Source organism: Phoenix dactylifera, chromosome 14 (assembly GCF_051530095.1).
Source record: "Phoenix dactylifera cultivar Ajwa chromosome 14, Ajwa_hap1_PhDact_Kaust_v1.1, whole genome shotgun sequence".
Classification (NCBI taxonomy): domain Eukaryota; kingdom Viridiplantae; phylum Streptophyta; class Magnoliopsida; order Arecales; family Arecaceae; genus Phoenix; species Phoenix dactylifera.
The window spans coordinates 25,965,413-25,980,004 of NC_143203.1; the positions used below are offsets into that span (position 1 = coordinate 25,965,413).

Below are 14,592 nucleotides of genomic sequence, written 5' to 3' on the forward strand. Positions count from 1 at the left end.
TGAAGATAGATATGTAAATAGCAATTTTATGAGGGTATTCATAAAAGTTTATATATTTTAAAGGGTGTGTATGCAAAAAAATCTTATCTTAAAAGATTTTTGATATATAAGGAAGGCTCTCTTGGCATTTAAAGCTATATATATATATATCTTAAAATAAGTAAACAATCTGCAGATTGGTTAGCCAAAGGAATGGATGCTGTTGGGGGAAAAATGGATTGTCCAAAGCACGTGGATATATTGCCGGCACTTGATGGCGAGCGCGACGGCGCCCGACCTCAAGGCGCCCAACCTCAGCGCGCCCTGGCCTCAAAGCTTGCAGCCTTGATCTTGGTTAAGTTGAACCCCATCGATCCCAAGCCCAAAGGAGACCCAGTCAAAGGAAGAAGCAGACTCCTCCACTCCACCAAAAATCAAGTCCCCCTCCTCCTCATCCGGGATCCAATCCCGCGATCTCCGCCCCAGCGACTATCAACGATTAAATGCGCACGATCGCAATGGACCTCCAGCCAGCCCAAAATCTTGGGCCGTCCACGGCAACTCATTAATTCACATGATTACGTCCAATCATTACAATAACTCATTAATTCGCACAGTCACGTCACAGGTAACCCATACACCCCCGTTATAAAAAGGGGAAACTTCTTTCTTCTGGAGAGAGATCTTTCTTTTACGTAACCTCTCTGCTGGCTCCATCAAAAAATCCCCTCCGACTTAAGTATCGGAGGGCCGGCACCGGAACTTCCGGCCACCGGTTTCTTGCAGATCCTCCGGAGAAAGCTGTCCACCGCCGCACCCCCTGCTAGAACTCCTCCTCCTCGATCCGTGGTCACCTTCGGATCCAGTTTCCAGCAACAGATGCTAATATTAAGTCAAATGAGAACACCCCTCTTCATCCTCCCTTGTCATATGGTGTAGCGGCTAGGGCTCATGGATGCCGTCTTCTTGGATTGTACGTTTGTTTGGAGACTTGCCTCCCTCCGTGTACCCCCCCCCCAACCCCAAAAAAAAAAAAAAAAATCTGAGAAGACTTCCTCATTAACTTCGGTTTTATTTGTCGCAAATAGATTCCCCATCGCGTGCGGCACCGAATGCTTCCTTCGACTCTCCAAACAGGGATTCATGTCATCTTTTCTCCAGAACACGAGTTTGACACGGCTCCGGACATCCCGTTCCAAGCCGGAACTCGGAATGGGTCAGGGTTGTATCCTTCGCTCGACAGAAGGGTGCACCTTCCTTCGTGCGAATCCACCGTTGGACACGGCGATCTAGCGGTGGATTCGCGGGAAGGAAGGTGAATCCTTCTCTCGCACGAAAGATACAACCCCGATCTACTCGAAGTCGGGTCAACGCAACGAGATCAAAGCCACGTGAGCGTCGCGGAGCTCATCGCGCTCCCGATTCCATCCCGCGCTGCATCCCCTCCACACGCCCCTGCCCTTCCATTCTTCTCTCACGTCTCTTCTCAGTTCTCACCCCACCTCGTCTCTCTCTGTCTCGCTCCATCCAGCCATTAATCCATCCATGGCCGCATCTTCTTTTTCTCTGCTCTCCCCTCCGTCGATCGCCGCCCCACCAATCCGAAACCCTAATAGAAACAGAACGAATTCCTCGATTCTCGATCGAGGGCTAGGGCTAGGGCTCCTCCCCTATCGAACCCTAGCCCGCCCCAAGAAACCCTCCCTCCGTGTTCGCGCCGTCCAGACCGACCGCCGGCCTAGCCGCCCTCCCGGCGGTGGCGGCGGCGACGCCGGCGATGACGCGATCCAGCGATTCCTGAAGCGGGACTACAAGTGGGGCTTCGTCTCGGACATCGAGTCCTTCTCGATCCCCAAGGGCCTCTCGGAGGACACTGTCCGCTCCATCTCGGCCCTCAAGGGCGAGCCCGAGTGGATGCTCCGCTTCCGCCTCGACGCCCTCCGCCGCTTCCTCTCCCTCCGCGAGCCCCGCTGGTCGGACAACCGCTACGCCCCCATCGACTTCCAGTCCATGTGCTACTACTCCGAGCCCAAGCGCAAGCCCAAGCTCGACTCCCTCGAGGGGGCCGACCCCGAGCTCCTCGCCACCTTCGACCGCCTCGGCATCCCCCTCAACGAGCAGAAGCGCCTCGCCAATGTCGCCGTCGACGCCGTCATGGACTCGACCTCCATCGCCACCACCCACCGCGAGGCCCTCGCCGAGAAAGGCGTCATCTTTTGCTCCATCTCGGAGGCCATCCGCGAGTACCCCGACCTCGTCCGTCGCTACCTCGGGAGGGTCGTGCCCCCAGGGGACAACTACTACGCCGCCCTCAATTCGGCCGTCTTCAGCGACGGCTCCTTCTGCTACATCCCCAAGGACACCGTCTCCCCCATGGAGATCTCGACCTACTTCCGGATCAATGACCGGGAGACGGGCCAGTTCGAGAGGACGCTTATAATCGCCGATGAGCGGAGCTATGTGAGCTACTTGGAGGGCTGCACGGCGCCGTCGTACGATAAGAACCAGCTCCACGCCGCGGTGGTGGAGCTGTACTGCGCCGATGGGGCCGAGATCAAGTACTCCACGGTGCAGAACTGGTATGCAGGGGACGAGGAAGGGAATGGTGGGATCTACAATTTCGTGACAAAGAGGGGCCTTTGTGATGGTGATCGGTCCAAGATTTCGTGGACCCAGGTGGAAACTGGGTCTGCAATAACGTGGAAGTACCCGAGTGTGGTTCTGAAGGGGAATGATACGCTGGGCGAGTTCTACTCGGTGGCCCTGACAAAGGATTATCAGCAGGCCGACACCGGAACGAAGATGATTCATGTGGGGAAGAATTCGAGGAGTAGGATCATTTCCAAGGGTATCTCAGCAGGGAGGTCGAGGAATTGCTACCGTGGCCTTGTTCAGGTCCAGCCCCAGGCAGAAAATGCCCGGAATTTCTCACAGTGTGATTCTATGCTTATCGGGGACACAGCCGGCGCCAACACGTATCCATACATACAGGTAGGTTCCTCAGACCAGTGCTAGTGTTCATGGTAATATTGGTTTACCTTGATAGGGCTCGGCGTGTCATGGTTAGTTCCTTTTTCGCCTGCTTAACTGATACACTTTGGTGCTGAGTATATAGAAAAAGGGCAGTTATGAATGATGGATTTCTCGGTTTTAACTGCAGATCTTTTGTCTGCTTGTTTTTTGGTGCAAATAAATGCATTCTGAGTTTGTTAGAATTAAGCTCCAGGAAGTGGCTCGAAGTTGAAACTTAGAATCTCAGGAGGATGCCTTTTTTAACTCCTTTGCTTATGGACTTGCTTTAGTTTGAAGTTTGGTGGGGTATGGTCTAGGTAGCTATAAGAGGTTGCCTCATTTTGGTGCTCTACGGTTAGTAGGCCAAAATCAAACTGCAGTTACCTGAGTAGATTTGGATGTGGGAAAAGATGACATAATGAAGATGCATTCACTGGATGGGGAAGAACAAGAAAGAAAAGAAGGGAGACAGGAACATTGGATATCAGTTATTGCAGATAGCTTCTTCTAAGTTTGTTTGTCATTTCTTGGGTATGTGACAATTGGCAAAGTACATCTACCTTTGGTTCAAATATTATTTCTGAAAAAACTTGATATCAAACTTGCAAATTTATATTTGCATCTACCATGGAAAATACTCTGGTGAATGGATGAATGATTTGGATTGATTAATGATACATGAGATTAGATAGGGAGACATATGGATGATTGTTATCTCTGATAGAGGTCTGTTAGTCAGTCATGAAAAAGAGGTGGGCTAGGGGGGGGGGGGGGTTGCTTTGATGGAAGTTATGCTTGATGCATCTATAATTGTTCCAGATTTCTGACAATACATGATGAGGCTAGGAGAGGGACTTAGTTCAGGATTGTGGCTGTCATGGAGGCTACTTGATCGTATGGCCAGAAGAAGAGTTTGATAAATTACATACAGAAGGCACATGCTAGTGATTCAAATTCATGAGGATACAAGGCATTGCATTGAGGTATCTTATGAAGGGTTGTGATCTTTGCAGGAGAACTGTTGAGAGGAGAGGTTGGATGAAGGGTTAGTTACTAGACTATTATGATATGATGAGACACAAGAGCTCTTCAAACTTTAATGATTGCAAACTTACAAGTGATTGGCTCTGATGCCTAGTTTCAACAGCAGTAGAAGTGTTTGAAAAATCTGAACTGCGCAAAAGTGGCATCATTTTGTCAACCAGAAGGAGATGGCTAGTTAGAAAGGGGGGAAAGGAAGAAAGGAAATTGAATGTGCAAAGCTAGACCAAAACTCACTCCAAAATGACGTCAGTTCCATTACATGCCATGAATAAATGATATCCAACTTTTCCAAACATCCTCCATATGTTGGTCATTATTCTGAAAAAAATCTCCTGTGTCACCTAGTTCCATGCTGGATGACCTTCCAGGCTCTTCCAAATCTTTCTTGAAATACAAAATACCCTGTTGAAAAGCCAATACAATGCAAATTCTTTTGACGACCCCCCCCCCCCCCCCCCCCAAAAAAAAAAAAAAAAAAAAAAACTCCTTGGAAGTCATATGTACATCATGTGATTCAGAATTAAGCTAGGATATTGGTGTATCCAAGGGAACAGGCTAGATTAATGTTATTCTTTGTGCATTTGCAGTGTCTAACTTCTCTACTATGTGCACTTGCACTGTTTTTACTAGCTCTCCAGAGGAACTCTGGAGGATATGAAAACCAGTTGCATCCTTTGTCTTAGAATTAGCTTTGGAGATTGATCATTTTATTAGATGTCTCAGGATTCACATTTGATTTGATTGGGAAATATAGTCTTTGGAGTGGTGGTCTTTGTACCTTGTAATCTTGCAGTGTACCACACGACCACTAAATTCAGTGCAGATGATTAGCAAGTTGGATTGAAATTCACTTACTATAGGTTTGCTAAGGCCATGGCAACCTTTGCATGGAAAGGATATAGATATAGCGGGTGCTTTGATTGTATCTTGTCAATGTTTGAAATTTTTTGATTTGCTGAGATGCTTCAGCTTGAGGCATCAAACTCTTTGATCAAGATCAAAGTGGCTGGTTTCTGTCAGTTGCAGTACTCCAAAGTTTTGTTTGTTACAATTTGCCTGAAACAAAGCTGATTTTGTTTTGTCCTTAACAGGACAATTTCAGTTTCAGCCCACTATTTCAGTTTTCATGAAACATAAAATTCACTAAAAAATGTGGATCTGACTTATATGATGCACACTTTTAAAAGCATCCTCAACAAAAATCTGGTAGGATGAACATCCACAAACCTGCCTTTGTAAAATGGGATAAAACAGCCAACCATTTCTTATTGGTTTTCTTGTTTTTCTAATAAGTTATTACTTCCAAAGTCTGAATTAAGATGCTAGTAAGCTTTGTCCCTGTCACATTGTACGAGGTTCATGCTATGAATTAAGGCTGTTCCTTTCAATGTCCCAGTCCTGCCAGAATTCCTGTTTTACACTTTTGAAAGACATTTCATTCACAGAAATAATCTTGTGATGCCACATCCATAGACCCTATGGCAGAACAGATTTTCAAGTCAATTCTTTTAAATTTGCACTAGTTTTGATTTCGTTTGACTAATGTTCCAACGTGAGTTTCAACAAACTGATACCTTCTCTATGGTTATTTGCATCATTTAAATTAGCTAAACAATTTTGGTATTTTTGATTTCTTGTTTTCTGCAATGCTCCTTTACATTAGGAACTTTATGAGGCATTGTCCATCTGGTGTACTTCTATAACTGCCCACTGATATTTGCCAATTTACAACTCAATATATGTTAGAGATCTTATATGTACACCGTTTGCTATGCCTTGTTATATTGATCAACTGACTGTATATCAAACAGGTAAAGAACCCTACAGCCCGTGTAGAGCATGAGGCAAGCACTTCCAAGATTGGCGAAGATCAGCTATTCTATTTTCAGCAGAGGGGAATTGATCATGAAAAGGCTGTTGCAGCCATGATTGGTGGATTCTGCAGGGATGTTTTTGACAAGCTTCCTCTAGAGTTTGCCTCAGAGGTGAATGCACTCATGAATCTAAAGCTGGAGGGGTCTGTGGGATAACTGTGGATTGTCGCTGTGGGTGGACCAGTAAATTTTTGTTTGTAAAATGACTGAAGGTCAACATTTGTATAGTATGAAACGGTGAGTGAGTATTAGTTAATGGGCGTAAATTTTCCAAATCTTGTGCCGATATCACATGGAATTGATATTATGGGTCTTCATTTTCTTTCCTCTTCTTGTTTTGTCAGTGAGGAATTGGCTGTTTATTATGTGAATTACAGTTATTAAATTGCGATAGCTTATCTACAATGAGTTATATGTACTATTACCAAAAATTTTAGCACCTTGATTAGCAAGTCATATAATATCCTCTATTTTTGGTGGGCCTCCAATAATCTTACAGATTCCTTTTGCTTGTTGACTGAAGCCACTAATATGATTTAATATGCTTTGTTTTACAATATGTTTTCAGATATGCAGGTTGTGCTAGCGCATGGAGCAGAATCTGTAACTTCAGCTCTGAAAGTTCATTTTTTTCCTCTGAATAATTAACAGCAAATGATTTTATAAAGTAAATGTTGTAATCACTGGTCAAGGACTGAGAAACTGCACGCGATAATGTTAAATTGCATGGTAATGATGATTGTGATGAGGATCTCTGAGGTAAACTTTACTTGTGGAGGTAGCCTGATATCCAGACAAGATAAATAAATCTGTGGCCGAGACCGAGCATGTGAAAACCTACTTTGCTTTCAAACTAATGATCATGAAAGATTTGCAGTTGTATAGAAATTTTACCATTCAACAATCTTATGCTGATGTGCACTTGTATACTGATCAACTTTTACCTTTCAAGAATCTTATGCTCCTTCCAGGTACTAACGGCAACTAAACTGACCTTTTATTAGAGTTTTCTTGGTGGTTCATGTTCCATATCTGGAGCTAAAGCAAGGCCTGCCCTTGGCTCAGAATTTCCATCAATTGATGGATGCTTTGTATCTTGAAGTATAAACCACTGTCTAGCGGAAGCACCATGCGCGTCGGTGAGGAATCCAAACTGCAGAGAAATTGCCAAGACAAATTAGACCATACCAGATTAGGAAGCAGATAAGAGGTTGGAGGGTCTTTCGTATCATACACTAATCACATTAAGAATATGCATCGAGGAGGAAACCAAAATGAGTGGGTTGGGTTCATTAGGAAGAACAACACCTAATAGAATCGAACATGATTTATACAAAAGAGGATTCTTAATCTGAAAGCAAGATAATTAGATAACAAAGGAGGTGGTCTCCATCGGGTATTCCAGTATAGTCAATGTCTACCACCTTTAGACGCCATAATTAGCTCATTTCTGACAAGAGGTACTCCAAGAGTGCCATTGCAGCCATCCACCTCCACTAATGGCCTCCATTTGCATGTCTAGAGCTCGAAAATATTATTCCAATCAGCTACTCTAGAATTCCCGGCGTTCCAGCCTCATGGATTGATGATATTTTAGCATATTAGCCGTCAGTTTCTCCAAGACTGCTGTTGTTGCTGTCCATCTCCATGTTTACCTCATTTATTCCTTATGCTTCTGTTTAATAGGATTAAAAATGATCTTGCTCTCGTTACCCATTCATAGGATGACAAAAGAAAGGTTCAGATCAGCTTCTATGAAAGCACCAATTCTGTACCTCATGAGAACACATGGTAGATAAACTTCTATTAACTCTTAAGCTGGGCAGAAGCCTGCCATCACATAATGGCAAAAGGAGAAAGATAGGCACACGTAGTATCCCCCACCAAACACTACAAAAACTAGGACACTGAATATATATACGTTCCAACTCTGTATGTCTTCACTCTGACATTTTCTTTTGTCATGGGTAACGAGAGCAAAAACATTTTTAATCCTATTGAGCTCCGCTAGGGGAACAGGAGCATAGGGAAAACAAAATAAAACTTCAAAAAGGAAAGAATTCGAGTTGTGGAGAAAGTTATGTAGATATTTTCGACTCCTGTTCTCGTTCTAACTTACCATCTAGCAAGGAGGCATCTTTCCTCGATAAAAAAGAGAAGGGACAAAAACATACCAGTTGAGACGAACTAGGGAAGCATACGATCCTTTATCAATTCAGTCCCTTGACATAGGCTTACGATATTTTGGCTAGTCTCGTCTTGTTTATCCTGATTTATTCCCGTAAAGAATTTGTTCAAATTTTGCAATGGATATAGCTCCTCTTCCGACATGAAATCTAAGCACAGGAAGGAATGCAGCCCGAGTTAACCTGGATCCAAAAGAGAACCATATTTGGTTACGATTGAGACTCACATACGATAGCCATTCAGTGGGTGTAACTTTCTATTGATTTCTTGAACCATAACTTTGCAGGGTATTACTAGGTCATCGTAGTGATTACGTTGCATGCATGCCCAACTTGATTACAGTGTGGCAACGTGGAAGGAATTTGGACATCAACATTTTCTTGATAGCAAGAGTTCAACACAATTCAGTAAAACTATTTTGACCCAAACTAGGTCTGAGCTCGCACATACATACATGACCTCCACTCGGCTTGCCATTCATCTAATCAATTGCAACAGTGGTTAAAGGCGGGGCTTTTTTCCAGTCGGCAAAATTTTTGATGTGCCTCATTATAGGTGTGATTATTGAATACTACAATACTCTAAAGATCATGGAACTTTGCCAGCAGATTGATTACACAATTGGGAGATTCAATTTTTTTTTGTTTTAAAACAACTCAGTAATCATTCAGAGAGCCAATAGATACACAGTAAGAAGGCAGACTAACAAAGTTTTTGAGTGGTAGAAGTTGTCAACTCTTTTTCCTGAAAAAAGTCATAGGACAGTGGACCGATCAGATGGTGCAACTTTGGTGAAGTGAATCCCCAGTCTACTAGGACCAAACACTTCCAACGTTCTTCCTGAATGCATAATTAGGCAACCCTGCTGGCAATTAGTTCTCTCAACTCAACTTCACCAGGGAACCTGTGCTCCTGCAGTTTAGAGAAAACCTACAAGGTTGGGGCAAAAAAAAAAGCCGTTCATAAGTACAAAAATATGATTGTAGAAAAAAATCAAGCAGCAACAGAAGTATAAACTACCTTACAGAAAGATAATTGCAAGAATATTTTGATAGTTTCCAATGCATTTGCAGGGTGAACACTTTAATTAGAAAATCGGACAATAAAATAATAATTAATTTTACTGAACATATGCATATAGAATACATCAGGTCAAAAAAACAAGATTTAGACATGCAGTATTATCAAAAAATCATGCATGTGAGTCCAATATTTCTCAAAAATTTTCAAGTTTTCATACATAAATCCAAATTCTTTCAAAACATCAAATTCACCTCATCAACTATGAATTATGGCAGGATCCTTTCATAATACCGCATATCTACTTGCAGTGAAGTTCTTCACGATAACTTAAATGTCACCGTTTAACCCTCTTTTATGGGGTCCTTTGCTAATGTTTAACCCCCATTGGTAGGTTCTTTGTGCCGCGCCACTTGTGCGGCATGCCGCCCCTTTTGCGGCATAAACTCTTCAAGATTAATCAAGCACCAAATCTCAACCCCCGTTGGAAAGGTCCTTAGTATAGTCAGACTGAGTCCAAAAACTTCTTGAATCTAAACTCGTTCAGATTAACAAAATACATTATACAATGTGGTATCGAAATCAATCAAGTAACCTCAATTTTATCGGTTATGCATCATATAGTATTCCAAGCTATAAAATATTTAACAATAAAATACTATGCATCAATTCACCAATCATGAATAATTCAACTCAAAAAATATTAATAATTAACCGATGAATTTAGAAAAAAGGTTACATCACTTTCCTCACAAGTACATTGACAAATCCATATAATCCCGAAAAATTCCTTCTCAAGATCCTTAGGATAATTAGGATAATGACATGGGCCGACGAAGTCGAGATCGAGCTCTTCGACATCCCTAGAGGTGGCCAAAAGGATCAACTTCTCAATGTCATCATTGTATTGGGAAGGCTCTGAGAGGCAGAGGTAGAGACGAGAAACCTTTTGTTCTTGGTAGTGATCCTTAAACCACCTAGTAAGAAAAGATGAAAACAGACGATAAGATTAACATCATTGCAGCCGTTGAATGTTGGGAGGTGTTTAGCCTCGATCTCATCAAGTGGCTCTTGTCAGGCTCAATGTATGGGAATCAAAGAAGATCATAAGAACTGGTTGTAAAAGTCAACGATTCGGCTGGTAAAGTGGTGGAATTGATTGCAGAACTGAACGAAACAACCTCCATGGCAGTGCCATTTAGAGAACTAAATGACTCTTCCTCTTTGTTAGAGCTGGATACAGAACTCAAGAGCTCTGATTCATGGTGATGGTGAGGCTTCTTCTCCTTTCCAAGCTTGATAAAGATTGAGGAAGCAATGAGAAAAACTAACAAAAGGTCGGTGGCTTTCGGCAAATATGGCGAGGCCCAAGCCGCAGCCACAATGGCAGTGAACAATGATAAAATCTTGGAAAAGAAAAAGAAGTGGAGAGGACAGTGGCGGCCAGCTTCACAAAACAAAGAAAGGAACTAATAGATTAGTGAAACAAGGAAATAACTTCGTCGAAACAACATCCGTATGAGGCTCCATGCACTCGCTGGCAGTTGGTGGTTGAACGGGCATCCTCAAAGGAGTCCAAGAGACTTTGGCCAAAAGTCCGACATGGTCGTATTTGACACATTGCCAAGGATTTAATTGGTGATTAATGATATAGGAAAGAAAAAATTAAAACAAAGCAACCTCTCCTTTGAGACAAAATCTGACGCATCGCAGGCAAAATTCCGATCGAAGGTGGCCTTATAGAGAAGGGGGCAGATCGGACAGTGGAACAGAGGGAGGAGATCTCATTACCTTGTTGCTGGCAAGGGATCTGCTGTGGCGACCGAATGGTGGTGGACTACATCCGCGACGAAAGGAATAAAAATTCTAGTGATTCAATACTGGGGGCTGAGATCCATGATGGAGGTCATCAGAGGATGCTGGAGTAGCTTTAAATAGCGCAAAACCAGGGGTCCTTCAGGTTCGGAATCCTTCCATCGTTTGACTCCTACTTGGAGTCGAGATAGAAAGGTGACTTCTATCGAGAGTCTGCCTCTTCTGGTGCATGTGCACGCCAAGTCCGCCCACAGCACATGCAGAGAATATGCCTAGCATAAAAATCTTTTTTTCTATTCTGGGCTAATTATTCTTCCTAGGCCGATCAAGTGGCCCAGCCCAGCTCTCTATCAAGCCCCAAATGGGCTGAGTATTACATTACAACTGATCTGAAGCTTTTCATGCTTTCAATCTCAATAGCTCAATTTATCATGGGAAAAAAAAATCCATCAGGTAGGACAGTTTTTTTGGTCGGTTAGAATAAATTCTCACAAATCAAGAGCTTAACAGCAACTATTTCCTCTTCCTTTGCACTTTGTCATCCCAAATAAATGGATGAGAAAAATGTAATGGAACATAAGGATAAGGAAGATATACATTAGAAATGTAAAAGCATGTGCATTACATGAAAAGTACAACTACTATTTCCTCTTCCTTTGCACTTTGTCATCCCAAATAAATGGAAGGGAAAAGTTTAAAGGAACATAAGGATAAGGAAGATAAAAATAAGAAATGAAAAAGCTTGTGCATTGGATGAAAAGTATAAAGGCTCTTACAGTCCAAAAGTTAGAACAACGGGAGACAACAGTCAGCGGGTTGTGGAACTGATAATTAACACTAAAGAATAATCATTTCTTCTTTCTAGTGGAGACAACTAGAAAGCTTTCACAGAAAACCACTATCATGAATCAGATTAATATACTTAGAAGCATGACATGTACCAAGTACCAACAATATAGTTAGTATAATTTTAGTAGGAGACATCATGCTCTACCAAAAAAAAAAAAAAAAAAGGAGGAAGGTGAAGAACAAGAACAAGCCATCATGACAAACTTAGTGCTCATAAATAAATTATGAAAGAAATATCAACATCTTATCCAGAAAATGCATATATTTAACCACATATCATGTTTCTGCAGCTAGACCTTAATGGAAAATGAAATAGGTACATCCAAATAGATGTGGCAAAAAGAAGGGGAAAAGAATAATTGGATGCAAGAAGAGAGAAAAATATAGAAGAGCATTTGATTAGTTATATAACAAATAATAAGAATCAAAAATTATAAATTAAAGTAGGCATTAAAAGGTGCAGTCCCTCAAGCAAATAACTTTAATTTCTTAGGATAAAAAATAGTACACAACAATGGGAATACTAAATCATTGCCCAACATGGTTTGATAACAATGTTGATGTTTAACAGATACAGTCATGCAACCTATTTTCAATACAGTTACAAATTTGTTGGTTTTATTTTCCATAAAGAGCACTTCAAACAGTGGATATAAATTTCATTTGTGCAATGTACAATACCATCTCTTTCAGCTAATTTCCATACAGTAAAGAAGTGTAGAAATAAATCTACGAATCCAAAAGGACCATTTACAAAGTCATTAGTTGATATACTGACAGGATACCATCATGAACAATGTCAAGACATTTTCTTGGAAGGTTCATCCTGCACTGCATAACCTCTATCACTCAACCATGAATGATTCACTTTTCACTGCCTCACAAGTAGAAGAACACCAGAAACAAAGTGTTTTCTAAGAAGGTTGGTCCCTCTTGAAGCATGTGCAGTATATTTTATGCAATAATGATGCAGACATAATTTGTGAAATTTCACCAATCAAAAAGTGAAAATAACAATTGTAAATTATCCCACGTGTCATGTTAACATTTTTTTATTGAATTTTGCAACGCATAATGCTTGCTTGGTTGCTGCCAAGATGCAGTTAATGACAAGAACAGCACACTTGTTTCTTTGTCTAGACTAGACAGATTTAGAGGCAGCATCAAATGAATGTATATGACAAAATATATAAGTCAAAACTAGCCATAGAAGGTGCAAGCATAGTGTCTTACCAAGTCACCATTGCAGTAAACTTCAAATGCACCAGTGCTCTGTAGCATAGACTGTGCAAAGTTGCCGAAAAGCCAAGTTGTGGCAATAGCTCCAAACCTATTAGCACGCAAGCTAAAGTACCATGGAGGTGGTGTCATTCCCAGCCTTGGGAAAATCTGATCACCTGCCACTACAACTGCAATAGTTCCAACTTGAACAATAGGAACCACTTTGCTTAGTAGACGTTTTGGAAGGGCTGGGGGGTAATTTGACAAAATTACTTCAATCCCAGGAAAAGAAGTTTCCAGCATTTTCTTCATTGTCATTGCATTTCCCCTGACAAAATGGAATACTTTTAGTCATATAATGAAAAATTATCATATTACAGAAATCCCATTTTAATGCATTCTTGTTACATAGAATGTCAATATTTCCTGATTATATATAAGTGCATGGAAGAAAGCATGACCTTTAGATTCTTTATCGGTAGTATAAACATTTTAGTTAGATTAGAAATTAATTGTTGGATATCTAGTATATGAGGGAGGTTAGGTCACATTTCTATTCCCCCGTAAGAAAACGAAATAGGAGCTTGAAGTAGTAATCCAGTGCCATGTTGTCAAGAATAAAAATTAATGAAATCTAAGAAAGAAGACATTATCTCCTAAGATACCAAAATCATTAATTTGCAATAAAAATTACATGAGTGATTATAGGAGTTAGGAGAAAATTACAGCAGCAATTCAAATTCAAATAGAGAGAAAATAGGAAAGAAATAATGAGAAGATTACAACAATAGTTTGAATTCAAAAATTGAATTTGAATGGAGAGAACTTAAGGTATGTTATTACCTATAAGAGCAAGCGACACAGAATTTCAGTTCCACAATGGTGCCGTAACCTAATCCTCGGTGTTGATTACCCTGCCAAAATACAAGAAAGAGGCAAAATCTATGATTCGAGGGAAAAGAAATAGAAAGCGGTGAAGAGAGAAGAGGAGCGAGGACTGAGGGAGATACCTGGGCGGTGAATAAATCGGTCTTTTGGTGGATGGCGGGGGGCGGCTGGCGGTGGTGGTGGTGGATGAGAGACTGGTGCTTCGGGGGAGGAGGGGGAGGCGGGGTGAAAAGATTGAGGAGATCGGAGCAGAAGAGGAATATGGGAAACCCTAAAAGGAGAAGCTGGACGCGATCCATCCTCGCCGGCGAAAAGCTCACTCTCCGGCTGCTGCTGGGAAAACACAACAAAAAGGACTTCCGACCCTCGGACTTATCGCGCGAGATAAAAAGCTTCGTGCCGGTCTTTTTTTTTTTTTGCTTAAAACGTGCCGGTCTTCGACCACGCTTCGTTCGTGGACAGCCGACCTTTAGGTTTTGGGCTTCACGGGCGGGTTAACCCGAGAGCAATCGAAAACTGGACCGGGCCTGGATGGGTTTAGACCCGATCAGGTTGGGTTTGGGCCAAAAATGTCAACCCGAGTCGGGCTTGGCCTAAGACATTGGGCAACCCCAACCCAAGCCTGAACCCTTATAAATGTATAATATACACATATTAAAAATCCAAAATTTTAGCAGTGTCCGTTTCACTATATGCATTTGAA

At 41.9% G+C, this 14,592-nt stretch overlaps 1 protein-coding gene and 1 pseudogene across 2 annotated transcripts; one reads left to right on the top strand and one right to left on the bottom strand.

The window, feature by feature from the left end:
• Window positions 1–1,343: 1,343 nt before the first annotated feature.
• On the top strand, window positions 1,344–6,340 carry LOC103718116 (iron-sulfur cluster assembly SufBD family protein ycf24-like). Its single transcript, XM_008806790.5, has 2 exons — window positions 1,344–2,970; window positions 5,847–6,340. Exons 1-2 carry the CDS (start codon window positions 1,525–1,527, stop codon window positions 6,063–6,065), a joined length of 1,665 nt encoding a protein of 554 aa, XP_008805012.2. The 5' UTR covers window positions 1,344–1,524; the 3' UTR covers window positions 6,066–6,340.
• Window positions 6,341–8,678: 2,338 nt separating this feature from the next.
• On the bottom strand, window positions 8,679–14,328 carry LOC103718117 (selT-like protein; annotated as a pseudogene). Its single transcript, XR_015972971.1, has 4 exons — window positions 14,012–14,328; window positions 13,845–13,915; window positions 13,014–13,329; window positions 8,679–9,026 (listed from the first exon to the last, which is right to left on the bottom strand). The product of XR_015972971.1 is annotated as a selT-like protein (transcript).
• Between the last annotated feature and the right edge of the window lie 264 nt (window positions 14,329–14,592).

Excerpts from the sequence above, each read along its gene's own strand:
- LOC103718116 (XM_008806790.5), top strand. The coding sequence starts at position 1,525 with ATGGCCGCATCTTCTTTTTCTCTGCTCTCCCCTCCGTCGATCGCCGCC. Across the intron at positions 2,971-5,846 it reads ACACGTATCCATACATACAG|GTAAAGAACCCTACAGCCCG; the intron begins GTAGGTTCCTCA and ends TATATCAAACAG.